General features: G+C 35.6%; 1 protein-coding gene across 23 annotated transcripts in view; it reads right to left on the bottom strand.

Moving 5' to 3' along the window:
* RIMS2 (regulating synaptic membrane exocytosis 2) overlaps positions 1–14,865 on the bottom strand; it is a 459,423-nt gene that overhangs the window by 399,893 nt on the left and 44,665 nt on the right. For 7 of the 23 annotated variants that reach the window (XM_050709066.1, XM_035546281.2, XM_050709068.1 and 4 more), the window contains exons 2-3: positions 1,265–1,297; positions 780–866 (exon numbers count right to left, since the gene is read on the bottom strand). The exons of the other annotated variants lie outside the window; for them this stretch is intronic. In XM_050709066.1, the coding sequence (XP_050565023.1) occupies positions 780–866; positions 1,265–1,297 (120 nt within the window). The remainder of the gene's footprint in view (positions 1–779; positions 867–1,264; positions 1,298–14,865) is intronic. 23 annotated transcript variants of the gene reach the window in all.

Below are 14,865 nucleotides of genomic sequence, written 5' to 3'. Positions count from 1 at the left end.
GATGTCACATTTAAAAATCTTAAAATTTGATATATTTTTTTAGTTTCTCATTATGAAAAGAGTATTTTCAGCTTCATGCTTTAAGTTCTACTCTAAGACTGAATGTCCTAGCTTTGCCAGTTCCTGTTAAATCATAACATTTTCAGACTGAAAGAAAAGTAAAGTTTTTCACACAGCTTTCATACTGGCTTAGCACTGTAGAGGGTCCATGGATGAAATAATGGCCCCATCAAAGTCAAAACTCCCCTGAATTTTGACAGAACCAAAATTTCACCTTATATCTGCTAAAGTTTTGAAACTTTACAGATATTTTAGAAGCATGAAAAAATGAAATGACATTTTCCTGGTCCTTTAAGAGCTCTTCATATTATACAGATTTCTATAGCATTCTATGCATGATCACTACCACAAATACCATGCATGTACATAGATATGCTATATATAATACAACATGTCTTACCATTCAAGCTCCGCATGCACAGAAAACGCATCACTTCACTGAGAGTTTCACGTATGGAGCATTTGCAGAAAAAGGCAAATGGAGCAGTAGTATTTCCTCAGATTGTTTTCTAATTTAATTTCACTTAAATTACTGTTAAAAATGTCAAAGTTGATTTTCAAGTTTTCCCTTTGCCAATAAGGGTTGGAAAGCAAACAGTGTCAGCTTGTAAAATGCCTTCAGCAGGATGTTCTAAATGGGCAGTTCTTATAAACCTACTCTTCAGTATGTTTTAATGCTATACAGACATTACTTAGTCTACAGAGAGCAGCTTACTTACGTCTGGGGCTCCTTTTCATTTTGCTGTTTTTGCTGTGGTTGAAGAACGTTATTTACCAGCTCAGTGATCCCACTAAAGGGAAACCACCTGTTTAAATAAGCAAATAATGTGACTGAATAACCAATAAAACCACACTAATTCAAATGTTTTCTTATCCAATGATAATAGAAAATATACAGGCGGAAAAGCTAGAGCCAATGGGAATGCTAGCTGCAATACTAAATCAGCCACTAAGGGGGTAAGGGAAACAAAGTTTTACAGTTAACCAGTTCACAAGCAGGCAGCAAGAACCTACATCCAACCAAGATGTGGATGAAGTAAGAAGCTGCAGGCAGCTCTCTTACAAGCCAGTCAGGAAGCATATGGCAAACTAACGGCAGCCTATCAGGTATTAGGGTAAGCTAATACCATCAAAGGTGCAGAAAGCAGAACATGGCAAAGGTAGAAAAGTCAAGCCTACTGCACTTTTAAGATATTTTACTTACTGTGTCAGCTGTGGTTTTTGCTCTTCTTTGACCCTAAAAAGATAAGTTTGCACAACTGAGTGCAACATGCTGTAAAACAACTACCCTGAAGTTTTATAACCTGTATCAAATCAGTAGGAAAAAAATCTTACCCTGAGTTAAAAGGAATTCCCTTAATATTTGTTGGGTATTTATAATAAATGGGTATTCCTTGCTTATTTCCATTTAGGATTAAAACTGGGGAAAGCCAAATATCTAAAACTTCTTGTTACAAAATTAAATCAGTGTGGTTTCCTCTAACTGGCTTCCAATTCTTTGGACAGAATACCATGTTAGAACATTTCCAGCAATACATTCAGCTATAAATGCAAAGGAAGGTGTTTTGATTATCTTAACTATAATCTATTTTCTAGATTTTTATTTTACAATCGAATTACCTATCATAATTCAAGGTGAATTTAAAACACGTAACATCATTAAAATGCAACACCCTAAACTAATAGGTTAAAGGAAATTCTTCTCTATATTTATTAAACTACAATTACGTCGGTGTCTGCAGACAATGTAACTCTAATAACTAAGGAGGGAAGACTAAGGAACTTGACTCTGAGTGAAGTTTACTTTTACTTGCTAGAAGAAATAATTAGATAATACATACAGTAAGTCTGCATAGTACTGATTAGCGTTTGTCCATCGTCTTCAGGAAAACATTGTATCTGAAATACATGCTTCAATTTGAGTGAGCAAGGCAATGTCCTATGCAATTCCTCTCCACCAAGTCCAAGAATAGAGATGTGTACTCATAGGAAATATTTACATCTCTCTAATATTTACTCTCTCTCTAACTGCACCTGTATGTCCTAAATATCAAGTTAGGATCCAGCTTCCCTTTACATTCAATGAAACCAAACAGGTTCCTAAATAGATGTCCTGAATGTCCCTCTGGAGAAGCCCTTACTCAGCTAAGAAGGGAGTGCAGGCTCATAATTTAAGCAGATGCGTAACTTCAGATAAAAGACTAAAGCTCACAAAAATAGCTTCACATCTCCTCCTCCATATGATATGTCACTGTGACTACTCCTATAAACGGGGTTCAGTGACTAGACAAGAACTAAATAAGGGAAGTGGACACTGATACACTAAAAATTTTGAAAAAACAAAATTTAGTACAGAAAGAGAAAACTGAACATGCAGCACACAGTAAACAGTCCTCTAGCACAGCTTGCCTTTTCAGCATTTTAGAAAATTATAGTGAAAAAAAATGTTCCAGTACAAAACCAAAAAACACACGCAGATACATTTTGATGTTAAGAAATATGGAAATAAAAATTGCTCATGCAGTTGCAATTCCACTCCACCATGCATCTTAACTGCAATATTATCTTTCACCGTGAGATTCCATGCTGTTTTATCCACACAAAAACCAATGGGAATTGGCATCTGTACCTTCTGTACTAGGCAGCTTAAGACATTTTAGAGCCTCCAACTTTAAGGGCCTGAAAGCTCTATTTGGTAAACTGTGAGAAGGAAGTGCCACTGGACAAAGAAAACTGAAAATATATTTCCTCCATTGTTCCTTATATTCCTCTCAATACATGGCTACCAAACATATTTACTAGACACTTAAATTACTATTTCATTTTGAAATTTTCTATTGAAGTAAACAAATGAAATATGAATGTTTCACACATTAAGATTACAACTAACATCCTTCCTTTGGACTGGAACCATGGTCATTTTTGTAACATGCAGAACTGAGACCGAAATAGAGTGAGATCATAATTTGCAGTAACGCACACTTCTTCAGAGAGCTCCATTTGAAATCTTTGTTGTTGTGTTTGTTTTTTTCCAAGAGAATTTAGCATCTTTACATAACTGTGTATGTTCAGTGACTTCAACTGCAGCTGCAAATCCTTTGTATTTTTGGAAATCTAACAAATCAGATTTTGAATTAAGAACCATTAAATAAAGAAACGTTTCCCATTGGTAGCCACCTTGAAAATCTGCATTTAAAATGGTTTTCCCCTCATTTTATAGGAGCACTTGGTTCTAAGTCAGGATATAAATTGCTTCTGCAATTCAAAATATATCTCCTCTGAAATACTCTTTTCTCCTACAATTCTGTGTCTCGTCCACTGTACACTTTCCAACACTGCAGTTACATGAGGACAAGAGCCTCTATTATTATATAACAATGACACATCCTTGAGTACTATCCACATACCCTTTAGTCCCTTGAATAGGCAATGATCTTTCTTGACTTTCTAACAACAATGGAGGGGAAGATATAATTTGAAATGAAATTATTAAAAATATCTATTGAAAAAACAGATTCTACCATATGAAGTTAAGCTCATATTGACCTTGTGGGTCAACAGGCCTGGACCCTTTGGGTGTACAGCACAGACATTTCTCATTCGAGGTCAGGGAATAGATTGAGATTCTGACCCAAGTCAGCAAGCCAGAGGGAAAGCCCTGCTAATCTCTTTCCAAAAGACTCTTCAATCAGACAAATTAGGAGTAGAAGCTGCAGTAACTCATAGAAATATTCATGTATTTAGATGAAATATAAGGAATGTGTTTTAACACAGTGGTGGTTTAAATAGGTTTTGTTAGACAAAAGAGGACTCATGAGACTCCAGATTCTTAAATCCTGACTACATACTACACATTGCGTTGTCCTTCCTTCAGTTACAAGAAGTGCCTTTTGTTTTACTAGGGAGTGTACTCCCAGATTTCCCACATAAAAATTGCTTTTTCCCATCCTTTCAAAAATCAGCAACTAATAATTCCTTACAAGAATTGGATTAACATGTCAAATATATATATATATATCCATTTACTCATCAGACCAACTGAGAAATACCAAACTGTGTAACCGCATTCCACTTCTTGCAGACTACATCTTAATTTTGCCTTCCCACATCTTTTCAATCTGCCTTCTAGAAACTTCACCAAGAAGGATGCCAGTTCTAGTTATTGACTAGAAACAATTTCCAATAAATACCTGTTTACTAAGACCACCAGCAGGCTGCAGATAATGTGATTAACAGTGACTGGGACAGTGCATTCCAACAGCGCAAAACATAAAGTAATTCTCTACCTATTTTCAAGTTTGATGAAAATTTCTGTCCCTACAGGAATTCAATCAACACTGTGTACACACACCACATTAATTCTGAAACATTGAAAGAATCTGAAACCTTTATCAGTTCACAACTTACTTTGCACAGATCATAATTCCATATCCTGCATCATCTGATTCACTTTAAAACAAGCCAATATTTTTCTGCTTGCCAACAATAAAAATTTTTTGCACTTTGCAAGTGTAAAAGTGTTTAAGTTGTCTGGAACCTCTGCGCTTTGAAACATTCACAGTACCAATCCTCTTGTGCTCTTCTGCAAGCCTACACAGTGCAAGTGCCAGACCCTTTGACCTCCTGAAGGCACCAGCATCATTACATTAGACCTCAAGTCTCATTCAATGCTAAGTTTCCTCAAATGTCTTGGCTAGTCCCATTGGTAGAGAGAACGAATAGGAGGACAAAACAGAAAGGTGAGGGAAGAGAACAAGAACAACAGAAGCAGGATAAGTTGTGAAGGTATTGAAAATAACACAATTTTCCTCAGCCCTATAAATTCTTAATAATTTTCTATTCTTCAATCTACTGCTATCACTAAAAGCACTTACCTAAAATCTAGTGTGAAAAACCATACAGGATTCTTCCCAAAAGATGTGTTGGTAAACTAATGAGTACTCTGTCGTCAGATTTCTCCTCTACTTTTATATACTTTGGTGCATAGCCACAAAATCATGTGGGTAGAATTCAGGTGCCTACATCCACGATAATGACCCATAAAATATGGCCTATACCTTCTAGATATGTGAAATTAAACAGGTACCTAGTTCTTCTCCAGTGAAGCCTGGGGATATGCAGATTTCAGAACCAGCCATCCTTGCCAGGAATAAACATTTATGTCAAACACAACAGTGCTCTCAACATTCAGATTTTCCAGCCATGGACCTACAGGCACATGGAGATCGGATCAGCAGGAAGAGTCTGAGTGTACCTCGTGTCTCCTGAAACACCGGGAGAAGCACAAGGCATGTAACACACCACCTCACTTCGGTTTCAAACGTTACAGGCCAGTAGTTGGGCACCTTTGCTGAACGGCAGGACAGCAGCTTCTTGTGCTCTCCTCGGCCCGAGGGAATCACGAGCACGCCCCTCATCTTCCCACCACCTCAGCGAGATTAGATGAGGCTACACCAGGACAGAAGGCTTTTTCTAGCCCTTTTGCTGAGAGGGCTGGAAATACAAACCTACCTCTTGTTTGGAATTCTGACTTCCCTCATCCCGGGAGGTAAATACCTAAGTATTTATTATTAAAATTCATGTTGTAACTGATGTTGAATCACTTTAATGAAGTCATTGATGCTTTTACAGTAGCTATTTTCATTCAACGTATTGCCTGTGAAGTCCAGCAAATGGGACGCTGGCAGGAAATTTTAAGTTTGGGGAACACAGAGCCTAATAGCCCAAAACTCAATGCAGAATATATGTAGTCTCCATGAGAAATGCACGTTACACCAAACTTGATTAAAAATTAAGATGAGATTAAATATTAATGCACAGAACTATCTCGTTTTCCCAAAGCAAATCGCCCAGGAACAATGAGGGACAGTCTCAGTTCTATAAAAAGCACCTTCCCGTCTTGCTTCCCCTGCAGATACAATACTGACACTGACCCCAGCCGCGCTCACAGAAAAGAAGCAGAGAATAGTTGGGTGAAGACTGCAGAAATAATTGTCTCAAATATAGATTTCTAGTTATGCACATAAAAAAAATCTGGAAGAGCAGTATCTTTCACAAACACAACAGCATGAATGCCAACTCCTTGACACCCACATACACTATAAAGTGAATTTAACTTAATACTGCCCTCAGGTTCTGCATTTGTTCTTTGCATTCCAGATCCTGCTATCACAGACAACAGTAAAGAGCCAGCAGCTAGCTCAAAAGTCAAGATGCCAACACACAGGCTTCAACAGACATATTCGCTCTCTTCACTAATTCTCTCCAATTGTTAACAGATTTCAACTATTCCAAAAACATTTGATAACCAGAAAATGTCTTCTCAATGCAAACATACTGAAAGGCACAGACTAAAGACAAAACTGTAAGTTCAGTTTATGGATTTTATGTTAGATACTGCTATTCCTTGCACAGCTGTCTAAAAAATGGACATACTGCTAATTGACAGGACTACTGTAACTGTAAATCCCCAGTAAAGTATTCTGAATACCTCCATGAAACTTTCCACAGATTAAAATGCAATTACTAACTGAGTACATTCCAGCAATCTTCAAAAAAATAAAGCATTACCCAACATGAACTGGGCTGAAGATGGCATGGAAGGTGAAAAAGAAAGCAAAAGCAAATGATTTCACACTCTTCATCACTTTTTAAAAATTCTGATTACGGTACGGAACTGTCTGTCTTAGGAATCTATACATTCCCTTTCTCACAGCACATGAACAGCACAATCTTTTAAAAATATATGCCATCACCAATACTTATGTCATGTAGAAAAAAATCATCCCCAACGTACCTTGGAAAATGACACCAAAAATAAAATAGTATTTAAATAAATAATGATAACATTCTGTTAGCCTTCCCCTCTCCTCCTGCCTCCTGCTCTCTCTGAAAATGGCATAAATGTGTTTAAACCACCCAGGGGATGCCAGTTCCATTGGTCTAACCAAGGACTATGTTGAAAAAGAGGGAGGTCATCTTCTCCATCCACTTCAGAGGTTTCCACCACTGTTTCGTGGACTGTAAGGTCCATTAATCCATTTTCCTAGATTTCCTGCTGTAGACTTTTCTTTTTTCAAATCTTTTTAACAGTATCACAGTGATATTCCCTCCACCAAGTGACAAATAAATAAAAAAAAAAAAGGATTACTGTGATTACCTGCTCACAACTCAAGTCTAAAATCAAGATGCATGATACAGACACTTTGCCTGAATTCACTCTTGACAAAACAGTAAACAAAGCCACAAAGTCAAATATGTGTAAAGTCTGCATTTCCCTTGAAAGAGGGATTTTTTTTTATTCATTTAGAGAATATAAGTAATTGAGTTAAGAAGGATCATATTTTGGACAATACAATAATGTCCTTTTGAAGAAAAAATTTTCCTGAAGAAGTGTTCAGGTGATTTTTCTGACTGTTTCTGACATGATCATAACAACAGTATCAGCAGTTTCTGCAAAAACAACTTGGAGATCAGAAGCTGAGAGGTAATAGAGCATTTGATACTGCTAAAGAAGCAGGTGAAGTTAGATGCTTGGAATAGAAATAGTATCTGTTAACACAGAATAAATTTAAACCCACCTAAATCCTTGCTGAAGTGGTTAAACATCACCTGAGGTCCAAACTGAAGGAATATCTAAAAGTACAAGACAGACAACAAGAAAACTCCATACACACTTTATGAATAAGCATAGACCTATAGATGATGCTTTACGGTAGTCCAGACTGAATGAGCTGCCTACAGAACCTCAGATGAAAATCTCCGATAAACACAGTAAATTTCATACAACTAGAACTACTCTGACATTTAGATGATAAATAGAAACAGGATGAATTTATCAAAGGTACCAGACAAACATGTCAAGGTGGAAACATGACAGTAGTATCTTTAGAAAATACATACTAAATGTAATTTAGTTTTTTGCTATTTGAAAACACAATTTTTGCTATTTGAAAACACAATGCTCAACAACACCATACTTTGCTTTCAAATCAGAGTGGGGAAACTGACAGTAAGCTTTGATTATTTCAAAACCAGCCCAATAAATGAGACGACTTATCTTTGAACATGAATTCCTCAGGGCAAAAAAGTTTCCTATTACTTGTTTCTGAAGTAAGAGACGCTGTTCTATAAATGAATTCAGAAGCTTGTGCATTATGTGGTACAATCCAATCGCTTCCTTACTGCATAACCATAATGAGTTAATAACTAAAAACTACTTTTTTTCCAGGAGCTGTTGGCAGAAGAGACTTTAGGTATATAGTCATTTTGGAAATTAATCCCTTCAAGACTGGTGACAATAATCTCTAGGAGATTTTCTGGGTTCCTCCTATTCCTTAATAGAAAGCCTCCACATTTCTCCTAGCCTTCTCAGACTTTTTCTTTTCCATAAAGGTCTTGCTACTGAAACCATAAATCAAATGTCTGAATCACAATGAGTACATGAGCAAATGAGCATAGTACAACTGTAATAATAAATAAGTACTACGCTGAATGGTATCCACTGTGTTATGTGCGGTTCCAATAACTAATTCACGGATCAATGCTCTCTCTTGAAGGTTATCCAAAATTGGAAGCAGGAGGCCTCAACCAGGGAGGTAATATCGAAAGGTCAGTGTTAAAAACCTAGTATTTGTCCAAACCTACCACACTGTTTAAACTGAGCTAATGCAGCTTCTTCCTATAATTAGCAACCAAGAGTATTTTGGTTATCACAGAGCAAGTGGGAATTTGTAACCGTCAGCACTAGAAGTGGTTGCCATGTGGAGCACGCCAGCTGCCTCCCACTTGGGTATCTTGTGTCTGCCGAGGATTTATGAGAAAACTAAGAACATGTACGAAAACTAGGAACAGCAAAAATTATAGGGCAATAATTAATATAAAGTTTTGAACGAAGCAAAGTTGTCAATAGGGGCAATAAATATAGCTAGAAGACTAACATTATTCAACCTGTATAAAGAGGCTTTGAGCAACCTGGTCTGCTGGGAGGTGTCCCTGTCCACGGCAGGGGTGTTGAAATAGATGGGCTTTAAGGTCCCTTCCAACCCAAACTGCTCAATAATTCTATTAACGCAAGAAAATATATTCAGTGAAAAAGCATCTTCCAATCCTAAAATTCCAGAAGATTTTTCTCATTTGTCTCATTTACTAACTTTAGTGAACTAGTTTCACCATTCTGAGCTTCTCAGGGTAAATTATCCATTAGTTGGTAGTTGTACCATATATAACAGGTCAAAGATCAGCGTTAATTAACATTCAAAATGTAAAATCGAAAATTAGATTGTGTTAGAAAACCAATAAGAACAAAACAAAGATCCAATCAATGCACATGAAGGCTGCCATAGGCAGCAGTTAAAAAGAGCAAGCACGTTTTAATGCGTTCTTGAGCCCCAATAAATATTACTTGACTAGAAGTTTACCTATTTACTTTCTAACGGTTCTTTTAAAAAGCAGCTAGTATGATGTAATTCTTTACTAGAATGAATTTCCAAATCCAATTTCAAGGACATGAGACATTAAACTCAAGGAGGTAAGTACCTCCTTGAGTTAAATTGGTTTGTTCTGTCAGTGGACTCCTTTCTAGACCAAAAGACTATGTTCTACAAATACTGATTTTCCTCTTTTTAACAAGCTACATTGTAAGACAATAGTTTAATCATCTAGACAGTAAGACAATAATTTAGTCATCTATCCTGGCAGTATATTTGATAACACTACTGTCTCCCTCACGCAAACTACTTTTCTGTAATCTCAGCGCATACATTGAAAAATGTTTGAATTACATACATTAGTAGAATCCAATCTCCTTATGGAGATCAATTTCTGACAGCTAGAATTTTCAGCATATAGCTTACATGCTATCTGAAAAAAATCCATATTTGAATGTATCTGTTTTTAAACCAAACTGAAGAAAATTCTTATTGCCTTCTATTAATGTTGTTACTTTGAATTCAGCCCAAATTTGAATTAGCTTTCCTTCCTTTTTAAGACCACCTTAACAAACAGTTACTTAGAAAGACAATATTCCTTCAGTACAGTCCTTAAGACAAATACTCCACACTTACACCTCACCTTACTTCCAAAAATTCAGGTTTCACCACATTAGATGTCATGGGTTTTGGCTGGGACAGAGTTAATTTTCTTCTTTGATGAAATACATGCATAAATGTATCTCAATGTAAAACACGAGTTTATAAACTTACCCAAGCTTCAGCAAATCTGCTATTTCCAAGCACAATTTGATCAACAGGTAAGTTTTAACAAGTGATAACCAAATACCAATTTAGTTGTTGTCCTACATTTCTTTTTCTTAAAAAGAGAAATAAATAATTTAAAATGACTGGGGGGAGAGAGGGACTGAAAGGGGTTGTCCTTAGTATTTAATTCCATTTAAATGAAAACTTTAAATTATAGTGACATTTTAATTCATCTGAGAGTCTTCTACATTCTTGTACACTTGTAGGTATATCTAGACACATACAAGGCAAAAACACTTTTTTTTTTTTGAACTAGATCGTAAGGATTTTTAAGATATATTTATTACAGTATCTGGATTGCAACTTTCCTTATTTAATGTAATTCCCATTAATTCTATATTGGAAAGATGAGGCTTTAAAAAATACTTAATATTTCAATCTTTTTTGCAGATAACTGAAATTCTTAGGGATATCATAAAACAAAGCCAAAAGCCTATCTTAAAACTGATACAAAAGCTAGGAAGCTGAAATCAAACAACCGTTTAATCCCCTTTCAGAGCATTAATTGAATTTTATATATTTCAAACATTCTCCAAAAACGATGGCTTTGCAAGTAATAAACATACAGATGTAACAATGTAAATAGTTTCATTTTTTTAACCAACTACTCCAAAAAGGCAGTTTTCACTAGGTGTTTTTTTTTCCTTCTTCAACAGTAGATGGCATTCCAAGCATCTCCTGCAGAAAGCGCTTTCCTACCTGCTTGTAATATCACCAGCTGCTACACTGAAATATGCAACCCTGGGCTCAGCTGTTAGCAGGTGAATTAAATAAAAATCCATTTTAACTCTATAAATAATTTGAAATGCGTTAGTAATTACTTTGGTCTTGATATTTTATTTTGCCTGTTAAGTAAGAATTTTTTAAACATCATTTAGTAGCATATTCACCAGGTGAAAACCACAAGCACTACAAGAGAGACAGTAAGGTAATATTTCTTAGACTATGAGGTCTAACTGCATGAACAGGATCCAAATTCTTTCCAGTCAGAGTGCGGCCAATCCTACAGAATTGCACAGGAAATAACACGAACAGAAATCAATATTGTGAATTTGTTCTTGTTTTCAGCCTCTTCAGAATCAGCCTTACAGAGAGCCCTTTCGCAGGGCTGGCTTACGGCTTGCATCCACTCATACCTGAAGCTATGAATAACTATCATATAGCAGTGTTAGCAGTGGAGGTACTTCATCAGTAAGGACAGTGTACTAAATGTTAAATTGCATGAAAAATACCAAAAAAAAAGAAACACATCATAGTTTCTGCTACAAAAACAAGATTACAAACTAAGATTTAAACAGGAAATGAAAAACCAGGACAAGAAAAATAAACAAGAAATACAATAGTAATGCAGTCTCTTATTCCACACATATTTTGTGACAATACTTTCAAATTGATTTTTTTTTAATCTAGGAAAGTGTTAGTCTTACTGACACAAACTTTACCGTGACATCTTGTAATAAGAACTGAAAATGAAATTGTATATATCTTAGACTTGACCATGTTTAATAGCCAATTTATCAAGTCATAGTTTTGCTAATTTGCTATTTGCATAAATCGTGAGAGGTGGATATTACATTATTAAAGAAATTTTTAAATTCCTTATGAGGAAATAATTCCAATATTCTTAAGATTTTTTGTTATAAGAGGAAAACATAAAATACTGCTCTTTTCCCTGAAAAACAAGAATTAATTGACTAAAAATATAAATGTAAATACTTAAAGATTTTAAAACTGATGTTGAAAGAATACTAGAAGTCTTAGAAGAGAAACTGCCCGGGTAAAAGCATTCCAAACATAAACCAACTTGTCTTATTCTTGAAGGAAGTACCACAAGAAAGAAAGAAAGAAAGAGAGAGAGAGAGAGAGAGAGAGAGAGAGAGAGAGAAAGAAAGAAAGAAAGAAAGAAACTTCTGCAGAACACACTGGTGTGATTGATTTTTAACAATTTTGATTGCTTTGTACTACAAGTTAAATTCTTTCAAACAGCTTCCATAAGTTAAGGACATACTAAGCAGAACTTTAAAAGTATTAAATTATCTGCTATAAAAAGTAATGAAAATTGTTTCTTTCAAACTAAGACATTAGGGCCTCTGAACAGAGTTCCTATATACACTTTAATATATACATACATATACATGAATATACACTTTAAGTATAACTGAAACTGTAACACTCTCATAGTTTTCTGTCTTTCTTCCATTTTTCTCTAAGATTAGCTTTCCTAGTCAAGCTGCAAAAAACCTTCCTACGATCAGAGGCACAATTAAGTACTTGGGTTGGTAGCCTTTCAGCCTTTCCACCAAGTATCAATCAAAGTTTTTAGTGTACAATCAAACATCATACTCTACTTAAATAAAACCACAGTATTCTCTCAATGATAAATATTTCAATGTTGACTCAAGAGCTGAACTTCCTGAAAGGACGTGATGTCTCCTACAAGGTTTTATAAAGAAGAATCTGAAGATTTCCTCCTTTGTTTTCTGTATTTGCTTGAAATAAATTTAGCAACCAATTGAGAACCTAGAAGATGTTCCTCTCCCAAACACAGGTGATATCTGGAACACTCACTGCTTATTTCTAAGAGTAACCAGCTTTAAATGCCAGAAACGTAGAACTGACCACAGTTGGTTAAAGGCACTTGTACGGGGAAGATCTCTCATTCTTCATCCAACAAATCTATACCTGTACTAGAAGCATAAATGGAAAGTAACCTACATAAATACTTTTGTGAGCATCATTCTTCACAAACACAGCTTATTCATACTCTTCTCTGAAAAGTTTCTGAATGTCTAAAAACAGCATTCTGGATTGCAGCTTTGGATGATCATTTATCTCAAATCTTTATTGTAAAGCAGACACTCATTGTTCTCGTTTCCATCTAATTGCAAGCATTCATTCATGTCTGTTTGCAATTAGGGTGCATTTAAAGTGAATAGAACTGCCATTCATGAAGACACTATATATAAATGAAAATTAGTAAATACACAGTGACATCAAAACCAGCCCTAACAATAGTCCCATGATTTAAAATGTAGCACATGGTAAACATCCTGGAAAAACTCACTGGTAAACACATTCTGCAGAGTTACAACACTAAGTACTCCAAGTATCCATTTCTAACGGTAGTAGGAAACTAAATTCGATAAATTCAATATTTTTTTAAAATTCACACTATTCTTATAAATGCAAAGTAAAGGTGATCTATAGAAAACAGGTTTAAAAGTTACTTTCAAGTTCATAAACTAGTGATTTGGTATGCTTCTGTTTTGTAAGAAAATACCAACCCTTTTCTTCAAAGGAAGGATGTACATGCATTTTTGCCTAAAGAGACTGAGAGGAAAAAAAGAGTACTTCAAACATCATGAAAAACCTACCCAAGATCAGCATGGGGAGTAAAGTTTTGTAGAAGGTAAAGATGGAAGGACAAGTTTATGAAGTTTGAGTCACAGTTATTCTCACAAGTCATGGTTTATCCCAAGCACAAGTTCAATACACACAGCCACAGAGTAGAAGGCAAATGAGAAAACAACACCTTAAATAGCTTAACATATAATAAAAATTAGACCTACTACCTTGTATCTTGTTTGAACCTCCCAAACTACAATTTATGCTCAATACTTCTTGCACCATCTTCTACTGTGGGGCATGAAGATCAGCAGCCTTTCATTTATTTGAAAATCTTAAAGTTACCCTCAGACTTCCGTCTTAAAGTATATCAAATTTGTTCTAATTTGTTTCCGTGTTTTCTAGAGATCTCACCTGGACTGCTGTAAACTAATCCACTGCTATTTTGAGCTGCTTTCTTCAAAACTGGACACATTCCAGCTGGGCTGGTGCTCATCAGAAGTGTTTTGTAGGACAAAGCAATGTTTATGCAACCCATGATGGCAAATACCCATAACAACATGGACAATTAAAGTTCATGTTCAGCATAAATGGCAGTTTAAAACCTAGATATTGCACTTGGGAATTGCCGCCCAATCAGTTGCTAACTTCAATTTAAACAAATGGTTACCTCCAAGCATAGTACTTACTGAATAATATCTTTGTTGAATACCATTCAATAACTTTAGACCATATCACCAATTTGTCAAGATCATTTTAAACCTCTTTCCTAGCATGCTTCTAAGTGCACCCTATGCCATCATAATGGGCCTTAATGAAAAGAATGACTGACTATTGTCAGACAACTCCGCAAAGCTTCACTTCGTGCACTGTTCCATTTAGACAGAAAACCATCCACAGCTACTCAGTAAAATTTTCTGACTATTATTCATTAGTATTTACTATGATTCTACAAGCAGTTTTCTCTGTATCACCTGTCCTAGGTTACTTCGGAATAAGTTCTGCAGGATGACCGCATTCCTCAAGCCAAGATATATTCTCTACTGCCACTTCTCTGTTTGAAAAACCTGATACCTGTTGCAGAATTATGTTACGTTTTTTTGCACAATCTGTTCTTGATAAATCCTCATTGTCTATTATTCACTTTCTCATTACCTTCTAGATACTTACAAGAGCTTTGTTTATTCCTTCCTCTGCTTTTCTG

Source organism: Cygnus atratus, chromosome 2 (genome assembly GCF_013377495.2).
Source record: "Cygnus atratus isolate AKBS03 ecotype Queensland, Australia chromosome 2, CAtr_DNAZoo_HiC_assembly, whole genome shotgun sequence".
In the NCBI taxonomy this organism is placed as follows: domain Eukaryota; kingdom Metazoa; phylum Chordata; class Aves; order Anseriformes; family Anatidae; genus Cygnus; species Cygnus atratus.
This window is presented reverse-complemented; position numbering and strand designations above follow the sequence as displayed.